General features: G+C 40.7%; 1 protein-coding gene across 3 annotated transcripts in view; it reads left to right on the top strand.

Annotated features, from left to right (window-relative positions):
• Positions 1-14,458, top strand: part of pcsk5b (proprotein convertase subtilisin/kexin type 5b) — a 68,319-nt gene that overhangs the window by 11,177 nt on the left and 42,684 nt on the right. For all 3 annotated transcript variants that reach the window (XM_041041898.1, XM_041041900.1, XM_041041899.1), the window contains exons 3-8: positions 2,211-2,363; positions 3,925-4,068; positions 5,302-5,378; positions 8,952-9,040; positions 9,554-9,726; positions 13,167-13,379. In XM_041041898.1, coding sequence (XP_040897832.1) covers positions 2,211-2,363; positions 3,925-4,068; positions 5,302-5,378; positions 8,952-9,040; positions 9,554-9,726; positions 13,167-13,379 — 849 coding nt within the window. The remainder of the gene's footprint in view (positions 1-2,210; positions 2,364-3,924; positions 4,069-5,301; positions 5,379-8,951; positions 9,041-9,553; positions 9,727-13,166; positions 13,380-14,458) is intronic.

Below are 14,458 nucleotides of genomic sequence, written 5' to 3'. Positions count from 1 at the left end.
GGTTTCGTGCAGACACATTCATGCACTATTCCTGATGACAGTGTTGTTTTGAGGCTAATGGCGTGTGTAAAGGGTTGCTTTGAAGCTGATGGTCCTGACAAAACTTGGAGTGAAATGAGCTGAGACCTCAGCAGACGGAGGAGCATCAGGCTAAAACAAAATATCTCAGTGTTTTTTACTCTTTATCTCTCTCTCTCTCTCTCTCTCTCTCTCTCTCTCTCTCTCTCTCTTTCTCTCTCTCTGCCCTGGTTTGCCATTTCTTCCCCCCATATCTTGTTCTCTTAAGGGGGAGGTCTACACACTTGGGTTATTAAATTACGTCACCGACCAAATTCTTTCTCTCCCTCCTTTGTGATCTATAAGGAGTTACATACTTGACTTATTAAATCAGTGTTATTTATAAAATCAATTATCCTCCCTTCACTTGCTGTCTTTCAGTTTCTCTTGCTATTTGTTTTCACTTCCCTCCCCTTCCAGCTCAGTCTTTTTTTATTGACTCTCCTGGGACTCGTTCTCTTCAGCTCTTTATCGCCTCTCCTTCTCTCGTCTTATCTTGTCTCGTTGCCTCGCTCTCCAACTCTCTGGAGAGCCTGGCAGATTGTTTCAGTGCATGAGACCAGATAATCACTCTGCAGTGATTATGTCAGCTATTCTATTCTCTTTTTTCTCCCTTCTCCTTTCCTCTGTCTGCTGGAGCTGTATTGATGTGAAGAAACGCTTGGTCTTTGCAGTCGGACATTGTTCGCTAAAGCCTCAGATTTCTGGCAAACCGAGAAACAAAACAAAAACCCCTTTTGCTGTGTGAAAATTATTCTATTGATTATCTTTTACGAGTGGAGTTTCTTTGTGTGTACGTCATTGGTACAGCTAAACACTTTATGTTCACAGTGGATAGGGTGCACACTTTGAAAATGCTGTATAAATAAGCAGTAGCTCCACAACATTTCATCTGAACATTCACTGTTCCTAAAGTAAATGAATAAAATCCTGATGTAGTCTTTGTAAACTTTAGTCTGAAGAATCCCTAAATCATTTATCACAGAAATATTTACATCTCAGGCTGCTCTTATACAGTGTTACACGTGCTCCCTATATGTGTTATGCCAGTCTCACGCCTGCTGGTATTTTAGTTTTTTGTGTTGTCGTCATTTCTGGTCCGTGTAAACTTCTCATGGAGTCTTTTTAGACAGATGAAGTCTGCAGGACTTCTGCTAGACTAAACACAAGATTTCAGGGTTTTAAAAAGAGTTGACCAGGGCCAAACACGTGGGTCCAGCCATCTTGTTCAGATCCAACAATGCTGATTTTGAAATCGGAAAATTCCGTCTGAAAGTGGAGCGAGATTCCTGCCAAGGAATGCCTTGCGCCTTGAAGCGAGCCCATAACATTTGAGAGATTGATGTTACCTGTGAGACATTTATGTCTTCGGTGCATATGTGTGTGTGTTAGTGTCCATTTTGCAGATGAGGAGAAACGAACCGATGGAGAGAAAAAAAATTTAGTCCACAGCAAAATTCTTGCAGGGTAACACCAAAATGCATATAGTGTATCTTTTAGATGGCTAAAAGGATACCTTAGAAAGAAAATATTAAGATTGAGGTGATGCTTCTTGAACGTATGTTCCCACATGCCCTTTATGTGCTATAATGCTCTCAGTGGCTTGTTTTATTCACTAGATTTTTAATGGAGAGACCACATGTAAAACACTGTTACAGTTTTTTATAGATAATCCATATGGCTGATATTACTTTACAACTGTGCACTGACCCCTTTGAAAATTGATTATTAAAAAAATATATATATATACACACACATACACACACACTTCTTTACAAAATGAAAAACATTTCTCTTGAGCAGTGTCTCCTCCTACAGTAAAAAAAAAATGTAATCTGGGCTCATGGTTCATGGCAAATCTATTTTCTGGAAGTGGTTTGTATCTTTCTGTGTGTGAGTTCATCACATAAGGCAAAGGAGGAAATATAGCCTCTATATTTTCACGTATTTATTGAAGATGCAGCACCCACTATTTACAAAGATCCCAGGTTTTCCAGCACCCATTTCCCTCATTTTCATCATTTCAGAGGAACTCAGATGAAATTCTCTCTGTTGACTGATTGTGCTTTCTTGGAAGTGACTCTTCCACTGTGTTTTTGTTTGATTGTTTGATGCGTCCTCAGGTTCTGCTGTCTGTGTTTTTTGTGTTTCAGGTGGAATGGATACAGCAGCAGGTGGTGAAGAGGAGGATCAAGAGGGATTATAAACCATCCCCACCCCTTTCTCTGTCAAGCCCCGCCCACAGCAGCCTGGCCCAGAACAACATATTCTATAATGACGCCAAGTGGAGCAGTATGTGGTACATTGTGAGTGCATTGTATACTCATACCAGACTCCTTCTTTGTTTGTGTGTTTACTGGACCAAAGCAAGAATATCGCAATTTCCCAGACAAATAGAGCACAATACAATTTAGTCGAGTCTGTGCTTTGCCCGTATGTTCTACTCGGAGGATTGTTTGCTGTTCTTTACCCATATTTCTCCAGTTTGTGGGTCAAAGGTCAGCCGAGGCCATGCCTTGGTCCAGATTACTGCAGGGTCAGTGCTGCTGAGGGATTTGTGTGTGTTTTATTCAATGAAAGAGTGGAAAGGCCACAGTGATGACATTTTTGCCATTCCTCCATTTAAAAAGAGACAATTTAAGGTCAAGGTACTGTACATTCTGTGTTTATTTGTAAGTATTAGTCACAGGAATGTCCACAGTTAGAGTGTTACGTTAGAAGTGTACGTGTCTCTGTGTTCCTGCATTTCAAAATCGTTTCTCAGAGATCAGTGTTGCGCGTGCACTTGTTTGCGTGCACACGCAGTCATGCACACACACACACACACTCAGTGCTTTCAAATTCACACTGCAGAGGTTTGCAGGCTTATCGCAAGTGTTTGCAAACACCTTCAGATCATTGCTCTTTTAGTTATGCATTTGTGTGTACGCATGTGTGTGTGTGTGTGGTAGAGAGTCCTCAGCTCTGTCAATTTTTAACTTAGTATAGATAAATCCTAATACTTTGACCAGAGGTTTTAAACATATTTTTCTAGCTTTTAGACAGAACTCTCTGAACTTGGTGTGTGTGTGTGTGTGTTTTCAGGTTTAGATAAAAAAAAAAAGGTTTCCTCTGGCCATTTCTAACAGTTAAGTTACCTGACAGACCATGTGGTTGAAACACTGAACAATTTTGTCCAGCTGTATATTTTGTATTTAATTAAAAATTAATAAAGAGACTTGTGAGAAATCACCATCCATAGGAAAAACAGCTCTGGTAAGAAATAAAGCGAGTGAAGTAATTTATTTCAGGATGACAGTAATGTATCTAAATGTCACTTTGACATGCAAACAAATAACGGTTTATGGCACATGCGCTGCCCTTGAATAATATCGGTAGGGAACTATTCTGGATTGTGAACACCAAACTTAATCAGACATCTGATAACGCAACCAGATAGATCAGCTGCAGGACAATAACTGCATTATTGTGTGAAATTTTTTTATGTGTTGTGACTGGTTGAGAGCCAGCTGAATAAGAGTCTACACTTCAATTCTTATGAAGCTGAGGAGGGGAAGCTTGGAGGGTGAAAAGGAAAGGAAAAGTTGAACCTTTACTCTCCCTGATCTGATCTCAATGTGTCTATCTCTTGTGATGACCTGAGATTTTGCGTTTTTCAGACAGGCCTGATTGTAACTTGTTTGGAGTTTATGTCACGTCGCACCTTGGTTTTTTAAATTGTAATGCTCGTGTTGGAAAATAAAACGGTTCATGTGGATATACTCATACAACTCTTAAGTTACATCTAGAAACACCTGATTTTGTTGTGTGTTTTTCTTTTCCTCCTCTCCTTTATCACCTCCTCTTCCCTCACCTCCGTCTCTGTAGCACTGTAACGATGACGTCCATAACTGCCAGTCGGATATGAACATCATGGGGGCTTGGAAGAGGGGCTACACAGGAAAAGATGTGGTGGTGACCATACTGGATGACGGCATCGAGAGGAACCACCCAGACCTCTTTCAGAACTACGTGAGTGTGTATGTATGCGCGTGTAGGGCGGCTATGAGTGGCTGTGCATGTTTGTGTGTGTGTGTGTGTGTGTGCACGTTGGGTGTTAAGAGTATTCAACTGTCAACGAAATGAAAGTGTTGTCTTTGTATATGCCAATAGAGCTGCAACTAACAATTATTTCCATTAATGATTAATTGATTCATTTACGTATCATTTGACTGATTAATTCCTTGTGAAAAATTTTCATCATTATAATAGTTAGTGATTCATTTTCTGTGAGCGCACCTGATTAATCAGTTGTTTCAGTTAATCGTTGCAGCTCTGTATGTCAGCATCTGTGTGTGAGGTCTGGGGATGTATAGGAGTTTATATGTAAGCTGCTGGAGTGAGTGAGTGTCTGTGCATGTGTGTGTGTGTGAGCCTGATTCAGGATTAACAAGTCACATGTGTAACAGGATTACAGTATCCCGATTGCAAATATATCAACAGTGATGATCTTTTTTGTGGAAAAAGGTGCTTAGATTGTAAGACAAATTTAAACAAAATGTTATTGTAATTGTGATTCTAATAACAGAAATTATATTTTGTGAGTAGGAGTATATTGTCCGTTTTATTGCACAAATAAATTATGTTCAAGAAAACAAGACATGTATGTCAACAGAAGTCCAATGATCAACAAGATTGCAACACCGGTTGTAGTTTGGATCACCTAAACATGCGTCATGTATCACATGTTGAAGGGAAGCTTCGTTAAACCTGTTGATGTGCAGGTATGCTGTGTACACATTTATTTGTCTGTATATACTTTATGTGAATTCTGAGGTACTGTGGCCAGATAGTTAAAGTAAATTCTTGGCCTCAGGCAGTGGGTAAGGCCATCAATCAATTCTACAGATAAAACGATTCACAGCCCTATTTGACAGCGCTTGCACTGCTGTTATTAGCTACTCTTAATGCCTGGATTTGTTTATGCCAAAGGGCGAGTGGTGTGGCAGATTGAGTTAGCTCTGATTGCATTCGATTTACAAAACTGTTGTGAGTGATGCTAATGTGAACTGTTTGATTGGGTTAGAGAAGCTTCTTGGCGTTCTACAGGTCTATTACGCAAACACACACATCCACACGGGTAATGTTGGACCTACTTTTCAAATGAATTTACTTGTTTACCTGATGTTTTCTCTCCCCTGATCCCTATTACAACTGTCATTTTGGTGTTTGATGTACTTGTTTTGACCTCCGTGTCTCCTCCAGGACCCTCAAGCAAGCTTTGATGTCAACGGCAACGACATGGATCCCATGCCTCGATATGATGCGACCAACGAGAACAAGTAAGAAAAAAAATCTATCCCAGACCTAATGAAATAGAGTAATTTAATTTTAACGGGTTACAGTGGGGTTCAGGTAAAAATTAGCGTGAGGCCAAGTGTTTAGGTCTAAGAGTCGGCCAAATGCTTTTCTGTATGTCAGTGTTTTTTTTTTTTTATGGATTTTCACGAGAAGCTATGTGCCTCAATATGTTTGTATTTGCTGAGTCCTGACCTTGTTGTGGGTGCGATGAGTTACATTAGTGTATTTGATTGTGACATTTGTGGGTGGGTTGTGGTTTTTCTATTTGGAGAAATTGGTGTGTAAATGTGTGCGCTCACTTTGTGTGTGTGTGTGTGTGTGTCACAGAGGAAAAAAGAGAGACTCGCTTGTCCAGGCACTTGTCTTGTGCCAGTTTGGCTTAGTGAGTGATTTTTGGTGTGTGTGTTTGGCTGCAGCAGCCCAAGTGCCTTGGCAGTAGCTCAGTCCCTGCTGGTAATGCATTGTCTTAAAGAGACATGAGGCTTACAGATGCAGCTGGTTTCCTTTTAAGACTGAATTCATCGTTGACTATTATGATATGCGTGGGTACAGAAGTCTGGTTTGCCTCCTTTGACTGTTCATATTAATATTCTTTTAACAACAAATCCCGCTATTGGATTTACAAGCTGGGGGATCATATTAATCAAATCACAGCGGTCATGTCTCTCATGGGAGCTGAATGGATGAGAGAGGTTTATGTGAGGTGGCCAGCAAGTTAAAACTGGTAATTATGCCTGAAAGGTGAGAACCACACAGTGTGTTAGATTTCTGAGAAATAACGCTAACTTCAGCGACATCTGGCAAGCGGTGGATTGTTGTCAAACTTTGCCTTGTATGGCAACAAGAATGACGTAATGCTTGTGGATCTTAATCTGTTGTTGTCCATGTGTACAAGCGGCTCTAACAGCTGTTCATTGAATGTAAGCAGGAGGGAAAAAAGCAATTAAGTTATCACTGCAGCGACCTCCCATACAGTTCTTGGAAATGACACGTTTGGGTGAATCAGCATCTATGGCTTTAAGAGTTCCTTGTGTCTGCTGATAATCATCCTCCCTACCTCAGATTTAAAACGACAATATGACAAAAGAAATAGTGGAAATTCCTGTAATGTCTGAGTCAGATGTCCTTTTGTTAAAGGATAGAAAGCGACTTTAGAATTTTTTGACAGTTTTGTAATATAGTGTTTTTGTTTTTGGAGTTTTATTTTGGTTTCTCTACCTGCTATGTGAAACTATCAGATTTACCAGCACATCTACAGATGGTGTGTGTGTGTGTGTATGTGTGTGTCTTTCCATGTCCTATGAAACGAGGGAAGAAAAACAGACATAGCTCTTCATCCTTTTGCAAACTGGTGTTTGCTATAACCTCCATCTTAACCGTCACTGTTAGCACTGTGTAACACAAAGTGACTTTGAGATTTTTAACATTTGTCTCCAAATAGACCTGAGCAGCTATAAATGTTCACTAGTTTCCCATATTAAAACCTGTGTGGGAAACCTAAAAACTAAAACCTAGATAGAACTAAACTGAAATAGGTTTTAAAAATATTCTAGTAAGTCTAATTCACAAAGAACCAACAAATTTAAGATTTTATAAGACTTTTCTTATTGAAGCTGGGGCAAAATAGACAGGCATAGAGTTAAATTTGGATGTATCCTCAGAAAGTTTCGTAAAGTTAAAAAGTATCTGCGTTTGCATTTGAATCATTATTGTGTGTGAGTGTGTTTTTTCCCCACTGGCATTTATGTATTGCACAAACATTAATTATATGGTTCTGGCTGAAACACAGAGAGATCCCTGAGTGACTGTGACACAGATGTGTAGAAAATGGAAAATACAGGCAAACACAAAGAGTGGAAAGACGGCCAGACAGACGATTTTATGGATTAGTGGAGTGAAGTGAACTGAGCGAAGACTGTTGAAGCATTTTAAAAGAGGGAGCCAGCAGTTTGGCTCATTAACTGTGATAAAGGGGCCTATCACTGATTTGCAGCCATTTAATATGTTATACTATACACAGTTTCATTTGTGTTAGCTTTTCTGTAAACCTGTGAGGTCATTCCAACTCTACGGAGGATAAAAGGAAGGTTTCCAGATCTATACAAATGGTGTCTGTACATCTAATATCTCATTTAAGTGTGAATTTAAAATAAATCCAAAGATTGCTGTAGTGTTTCCAATTTAAAAGCTGTGTATATTTTTCTAGAAATAATATTCTGAGATCTGTTAAATTAGGAATTATTGACTTAAAGAATTATTTTCATTTTCTCATTGAGACTAGATGAGAAGATTAATATCACTCATATCTGTCTGTTAACCATGAGACTACTTCCAGCAGCTGCAGCAGCTTAACAGGTGCATGTTGAGCCTGTCACTTTGCTTTTGTTTTACATTGCACCAGTGCAGGGCACAGTGAACTGTATTGTGTGAAAGTCTGGGAGAGATTGTGGACAAAGCAAAGTTAAGTGGGAGACATGGAAGTCCTGCGTCTGAGCCTTTTGATTTAATTCTGCAGCAGTAGAAAGAAATGAGAAAGATGGCCATTTTTGGTGACGCCGCCAAGCTAAGTGATGCCTAAGTGGTCTTTTTAAACCTTTGATTATATTGTTAAATAAACATTGACCTGAAATTATCTTCAGGTTACTGTAAAAATGGATTTTCTGCTGCCTGAGTGCTTCCCTGGACTTAAAAACTTCCCAGTGTCTTCCCCAGGGGTTTCGATAGCTAGATGCTGGGTTTCCATGGCAGCGGTCAGAGCTGTTTCCGGGGGGTGTTGTGATGCAGATGTTCTCTGCAGGAGGTGCGAGCGTGAGTGTGTTTGTGCCGATCCAGAAAGTGGTGTTTTTGAGGAGGCGGAGGACACAAACACACTTATGTTTGTTTACGCTGGTCGCTGACCCGGGCCGATTGTCACCACTGCAGTTACTGGTGGAATGTTACCCTGTTGTGTGTGAGTGAGTGTGTGTGTGTGTTTGTCTATGTATTTGTGTGATTAGTCGTTAGAGTAGTGTGAGTAGTCTAACCTACCACTGATGCTGGACATTGTTTCAGCTATGATTGTTTTTGTGTGTGTGTGCGCATGGGGAGCACAGTACTTGCATGCTGCACGCAGATTACGGACAAGGTCCAACCTGTGCCTCTGTTTGTGTGTGTTTATACATTTGGGGACGGTTGGCATTGAGGACCTCCAATCATATTTGTCCCTGATAGCATGACAAATGTTGAATTACCGCTTCTTCTGTTCTCTGTCAGGCCAGTGAGGAAAAAGGTGGAGTTGTGTTTGCTTCATTTGTAACACTTATTTCACTTAAACCGTTTTGTTTGGGATTGCCTCAACAGGAATGTACACATTTATCCGTGAACATGTGTGTTTACGTGTCCTTTCTTTCCACTTCAGAAGTTGCATATTTATCTGGTAGTTTGTGTGCGCTCTACTGCGTTATGTATACATTTTCGTACGTTAACCTTGTCCATGACATCCTCTCACCTGGCGCATGTTGCGTGTGTGTGTTTAGATCTGTGTAATAAGCTGTTCATTCCCGCTCTTTCCCCAGACACGGGACACGGTGTGCGGGCGAGGTCGCTGCAGCCGCAAACAACTCCCACTGCATTGTGGGAGTTGCCTTCAATGCCAGAATAGGAGGTAAGTGATTGATTATATTTGTCTGGTTTCTGAAACAGTATTTATCAACAGTTTTTGACATGTTTTTGATTATTCAGAATCATTTGATCATCAAACAACTCTGTGTTTGTTGATTGATTACGTCCCCATTCCATAGTGCTGTGTTTGACATGTCTTCATAGAGATGTCTGCCTGCCTCTGTGCACTTACATTTTTATGAATGCGACAATTCAAACGTGTGAAGCTTTAATAATACAAACCTCATCCTTACTTTAGAGCAGATGACCTGCTTGGATTTCGAAAAACCTTGCTGCACAAATTTGCATATTAAAGAGGAATAACATTTTTATTAAAGTATAACTCCTAATGCTTGAATACTTGTATTAATATTAATGTTATACCTGGGACAAGCATACTGACATGGAAATGCTAATTAATCTATTGATAATCCTAATTGATGACTTGATTAGCTTGTTGTTTTTAATTTATAATGGTAATTACGATGCATGTGTTATTTCTGTGTTTGTGAACCAGGCGTGCGAATGCTGGATGGAGATGTAACAGACATGGTGGAGGCCAAGTCTCTGAGCCTCCAGCCGCAGCACATTGACATCTACAGTGCCAGCTGGGGACCTGATGACGACGGAAAGACTGTGGACGGACCAGCATCTCTGGCCAGGCAGGCTTTTGAGAATGGCATCCGCATGGTGGGCACACACATGCATGCACACACATTTACATTGGTATTCATATGGCAAGACAAGATATAAACACACACTCAAAGCAGATGTGTGTGTTTCACGCTCATATACTCATATCTGAAACTCCTCTCTGGTTATCTCTACCTGTGAAGTTCCTCTGGACATTAGAGAGTACCTCCGGTCTATTAGCGTATATTCATTTGCATATTCATAGCTTATTTTGCATAACAACAAGCTGGCGCTGTGCTGTTGGCTGAGTGGAGTGGAAAAGCTATAACAGAGGTTAACAGGGGTGAAGTCATTTACTGGTCACAACTCACGCACAAATAGGCCTTTTTCATATCTGGAATTAACACAGGTCTCAGGCGGTCCGATCACAAGTAGACAGCTCCAAGTACAGGTGTGAATGCACCCAAGACGCATTTAGATTTTTTACATTTCAGATCCGATCACTCACACCAGATTTGGATTTGGTATGGGCCCCATATGCAGCCCAAACTAGGAGGTGAGAGAGCTATCCAGGCAGGGAGGGGAGTCTGTGGTGAGAGATGTATGGATCCTTGAGTTTTCAGACTGAATACTGGCAGGCTGAGACCCTGTAGCATGTTAGGGAAAAAAGAGAAGAGAGAGAAGAAGGAAAAGGGAATGACAGGTTGGTAGTGTGAGTAGAAGAGAGTCCCCGTCGCTCCTGACAGGCTGGCCTTTTAAGATGACAGAGGTGAGGGAGATATCTGTCCAACTGGTACAAGTTGGGCATGTGTATGTGCTTGCATGCCCTCCCGCTGCTGTGTGCGTGAGTTTGTGAGTGGAGATGGCATGCTTGTGAGTGCAACATGTACCTGTGTGACACTCTGAAGAGACAGTTTATCGCAAAGAGCTGAGGTGTTAGAGACACCACTGACAGCTGTGGAGAGGGTTCTGGCCTCTGTTGCTGTATGTGTGAAATACTCAAATTGGAGTTTTCTTATGCGTGACATGTTTTTTGTGTGTGTGTTTCCTGGCCATATTTTGCGACATATGAAAGAAAAAGAGAAATTATGTGTCTCAGTGTTGCTAATGCACAACGTTTTTTCAATTAGGTCTGCTTTTTTTTCTGTTCTGAAGATATTCAGTTTGCCTGTGATGTGAACATTTTGGCATTTTTGTTAGATAAATGACCTAAAAGGTTAATCACTCATTGAAACTGAGCAATTAATCATCTCTCAGGTTTTTCTTTGCTCTCCTCGATCTCTTGCTGATGATTGCTGTCCGTCAGTTTCACATTGTGTTTCACCTCACACTCCTTCATGCTTTCTCTTTTTCGTCTCCCTCTCTTTCTTTGTCCCCTTCTTTCTTTTACTAACTGCTCTTCAAAGCGCTCTCCTGCTCTCATCTGTCAGCGTTTGCTCCTGTCTCATCCCCCTCTCACTCAGAGGGGCTCCACTTGCTTATCGCAGCCTGACAGAAGCCCCCTTTTGAAGAACCCCATACTATCTTTTATTACCGTATATCTGTGTCCGTGGGTGTGCGTTTAGTGTGTGTGTGTGTCTGTATAAAACAGTGTGAATTGCAGTGTCAGTCAATTCGTCAGATATCTTTTTTGCTGACTCCTGGCTGAACTTTTCCCTTTCATAACTCGGTTGGTCATCACCAGCACAATGACTCCCTCTGTGTGTCTCCACCAGGTCCAGGGTTTAGATCATTTTCACTTCGGCCAGTTCTCAATGTCATATTGAAATAGTGAAAGACACTGCATGTGAATGTCTCCAATGAAAAATAATTGAGACTGAATACACCATTAGTAAATTGGTGTCTTTACTCACACTTTGAGCTCACTCTGAGCCGGGCCCCTGAATTAGCACAATCCTCTGAATACATCTGGAATGAGACTTTTTTTTTTTTTTTTTAATGTAGTGCATAACCTCTTCTGGAAAACTAGGTCTGAATATTACACAGCTGCTTGGCTGCACATGTAATGGGCCTCAGTTATAACAAATGTCCATATGTATGAAGTGTTTGGCCAAAACTTGGTAAAATGTAAAACACGCACATAAAGTCATTGTAAAAACTTCTATAGTCTTGTTTGCTGTTAACAATGTCCAAAAAGTATTTGCTATATGTGTCTGATATTCAACAAACTCACTGTGTGTGGTCTCTTAATGCTTTACTGTCACACTTAATAGCATTTGTTTACATAAGGCTTTCAAAATAAAATTGTAAAAAGACTAGTAGCACTGATATGTACATGAATTTTGAATGCAGGAAAAAAGAAGAGGCAGACAGACAGCAACCATGGCACAACATGAATAAAGATAAACAAATAAATAGGACTCAGAGATTTGAAAATGGCCCTACTGTAAAAATAAGTCAAAGGATCAGACTTCCTATAGGCACCATTTTTCTACACAATTTCTTTCAAGCATACAGAGCCATGGGGATTATTTTAAACTTTTCAACCCATAGTTTAATAAGGTATATAGTGTTCCTTCTGAAATCTAATGGAAAAGATAAAACTGAAGTCAAACATCAGATGTGATGCAATGAAATGTACTGAGGAACAGAAAGATAGATTTATTTGACAATAATAAAAGTAAATACAAGGCTGCAGTTGCCCAGTCCTGACATACAGTTAAATTGCTGAGGATGAAAACAAAAGTAAAGCTAAAAGCTTATTTCCATTTAGTCCTTCCAAGGATAAAGGGGAGCAAGATGGCAGATGTTCAAGTCAGGCAGGTCAGATCCAAACACATGTAGCCCATTACCAAAAAACATACAAACAAACAGTCAAGACTAAATTATACAAACAAACTTCTGATCGACTATTCATCAACCATTTCTTTACCAAAAGTTGAGATGTGTTTGAGGAGAAAGTTTGGAAATGACCATAATAAGCCTTTTTTTTGGTCAGTCTGCACATGCATCTTTTTGAGTAATGGCTTGTAGCTGACATATAATTAATATGACTTGTATTCATTTGGTTCCAGTAATAGATGAAGTCTTATGTCATTCAGTAAATTAATTTCTCTCCACCGCTGCAGTGACGCGAGGAGAGACAGAAATTCACCTCGCTCAATCCGACAGGGAACAGAACTCACTAACGCCAACGCTTCAAAGGAAAAAAAAGAAAACTCCACTATATTTTGGCCAGTTAAAACATTATGATTACAGAACTGGGATCAAATTACATCAGATCTGTTGCCAGACACTCAGGACTGCTGAAGACCTACACTGTCTTGCTGCCTACTGATCTTTTTCTGCACTTTTGCTATTAGTGGTATTGATCTTTTTTTCTTTATGCACTGATTTCTGCATATTGAAAACAGAATCTGTTATTCCCCTTGTGATGGACATGAAAAGAACATTTCAAAATGAAGCCAAAACAAAGTCTGGTGAGCAGTAATTGCCTGTAAGTACTAAGACAAATCCGCAGCCTTTTAAAGAATCCTCTCTGCGTCTTCTTCTGTCAGGGGAGGAAGGGCCGTGGCTCCATCTTTGTGTGGGCTTCAGGCAACGGCGGCCGCAGCAGAGACCACTGCTCTTGTGACGGCTACACCAACTCCATTTACACCATCTCCATCTCCAGCACAGCTGAGAGCGGACGGAAGCCCTGGTATCTGGAGGAATGCTCATCCACACTGACCACCACCTACAGCAGCGGAGAGAACTACGACCGAAAGATTGTAAGGATTGATGTGTGAGTGTGAGAGAGCGTGCCTGTGTGTCTGTGGTAGGTTTCCAGAACCCCTGCTTATCCCACACACACACACACACACACACACACGTAAGTGCAAGGGCCAGAATGCTTATGCGTCCCTCACTGATGTCCAAGTTGTATCTGTGGTGTTTTGTTCTTGATTGAAATTTGGACAAGATTTCCCTTTTCCAGCTTTAAATATATGACATGAACCAAAGAGACGTGCGTGTCTCCATGTCCTAGGTAATCATTCATTTGCATTGAAGACTGTCCATGTTTTGATTTGGAGGTTGAAAAAAAAAGTTTTTGCGTTTACAATATATAACAACATGGTATTAACTGGGACTTGTGTGTGTGTGTGTGTGCGCTTGTGAGCCCAGTGGTGTGACCTGGTTTGACCCAAATCGACCAAATCTCTCCCATGTTCCACTGGGATGGACACTGACAGCAGTGTTTTGCTACATTCCTCGTACTGATGCTACAGACGAACACACACATGCACACACTCACGCACACACAAACACGCACACACACACATGCATTCTTTACAGTTTCCCTCCGGCTTTGTACACACAGCAGAACCTCATATATCTGAAAGTAAGACTAATCCACTTGAGCACATACTGTCCAGTCTAATCTAATGCTATTGGACCACTTTCACTTCTTGCTAAACCATTTCAGATTCTGTGCGTCTGTGCGTCTGTGTGTGTGTGCACATCTTCAGATAATCCCTCAAAGTTTTTAGTCCAGGAAAGGTTCTTTGATGAGGGCTCAGACTGGAACTTAGCTAAGCTTTTCTTGGCTGACTGACTGTCAAGCTGTTTGACTAGTTGGCTGACCAAAGTCCATACAATCAAAGTGAACATACAGCTCTTTAACAGCATGTTTTACTACCTCTTATTGCTTCTTACTCTTTGTCCTGTGTTTCTCCTTGGGCATTGGTTCCTCGGGGAGAACAACTCTTGGCGAAACTGGTGATTTGTGTACTTGTGTGTGAGTGTGTGTTATCTCTAGCTAGGCAGTGTATCAAAGCTGGAATGTGAGTTTCAGGTGTGTCTAAATCCT

Source organism: Toxotes jaculatrix, chromosome 7 (genome assembly GCF_017976425.1).
Source record: "Toxotes jaculatrix isolate fToxJac2 chromosome 7, fToxJac2.pri, whole genome shotgun sequence".
Lineage (NCBI taxonomy): Eukaryota > Metazoa > Chordata > Actinopteri > Toxotidae > Toxotes > Toxotes jaculatrix.
This window is presented reverse-complemented; position numbering and strand designations above follow the sequence as displayed.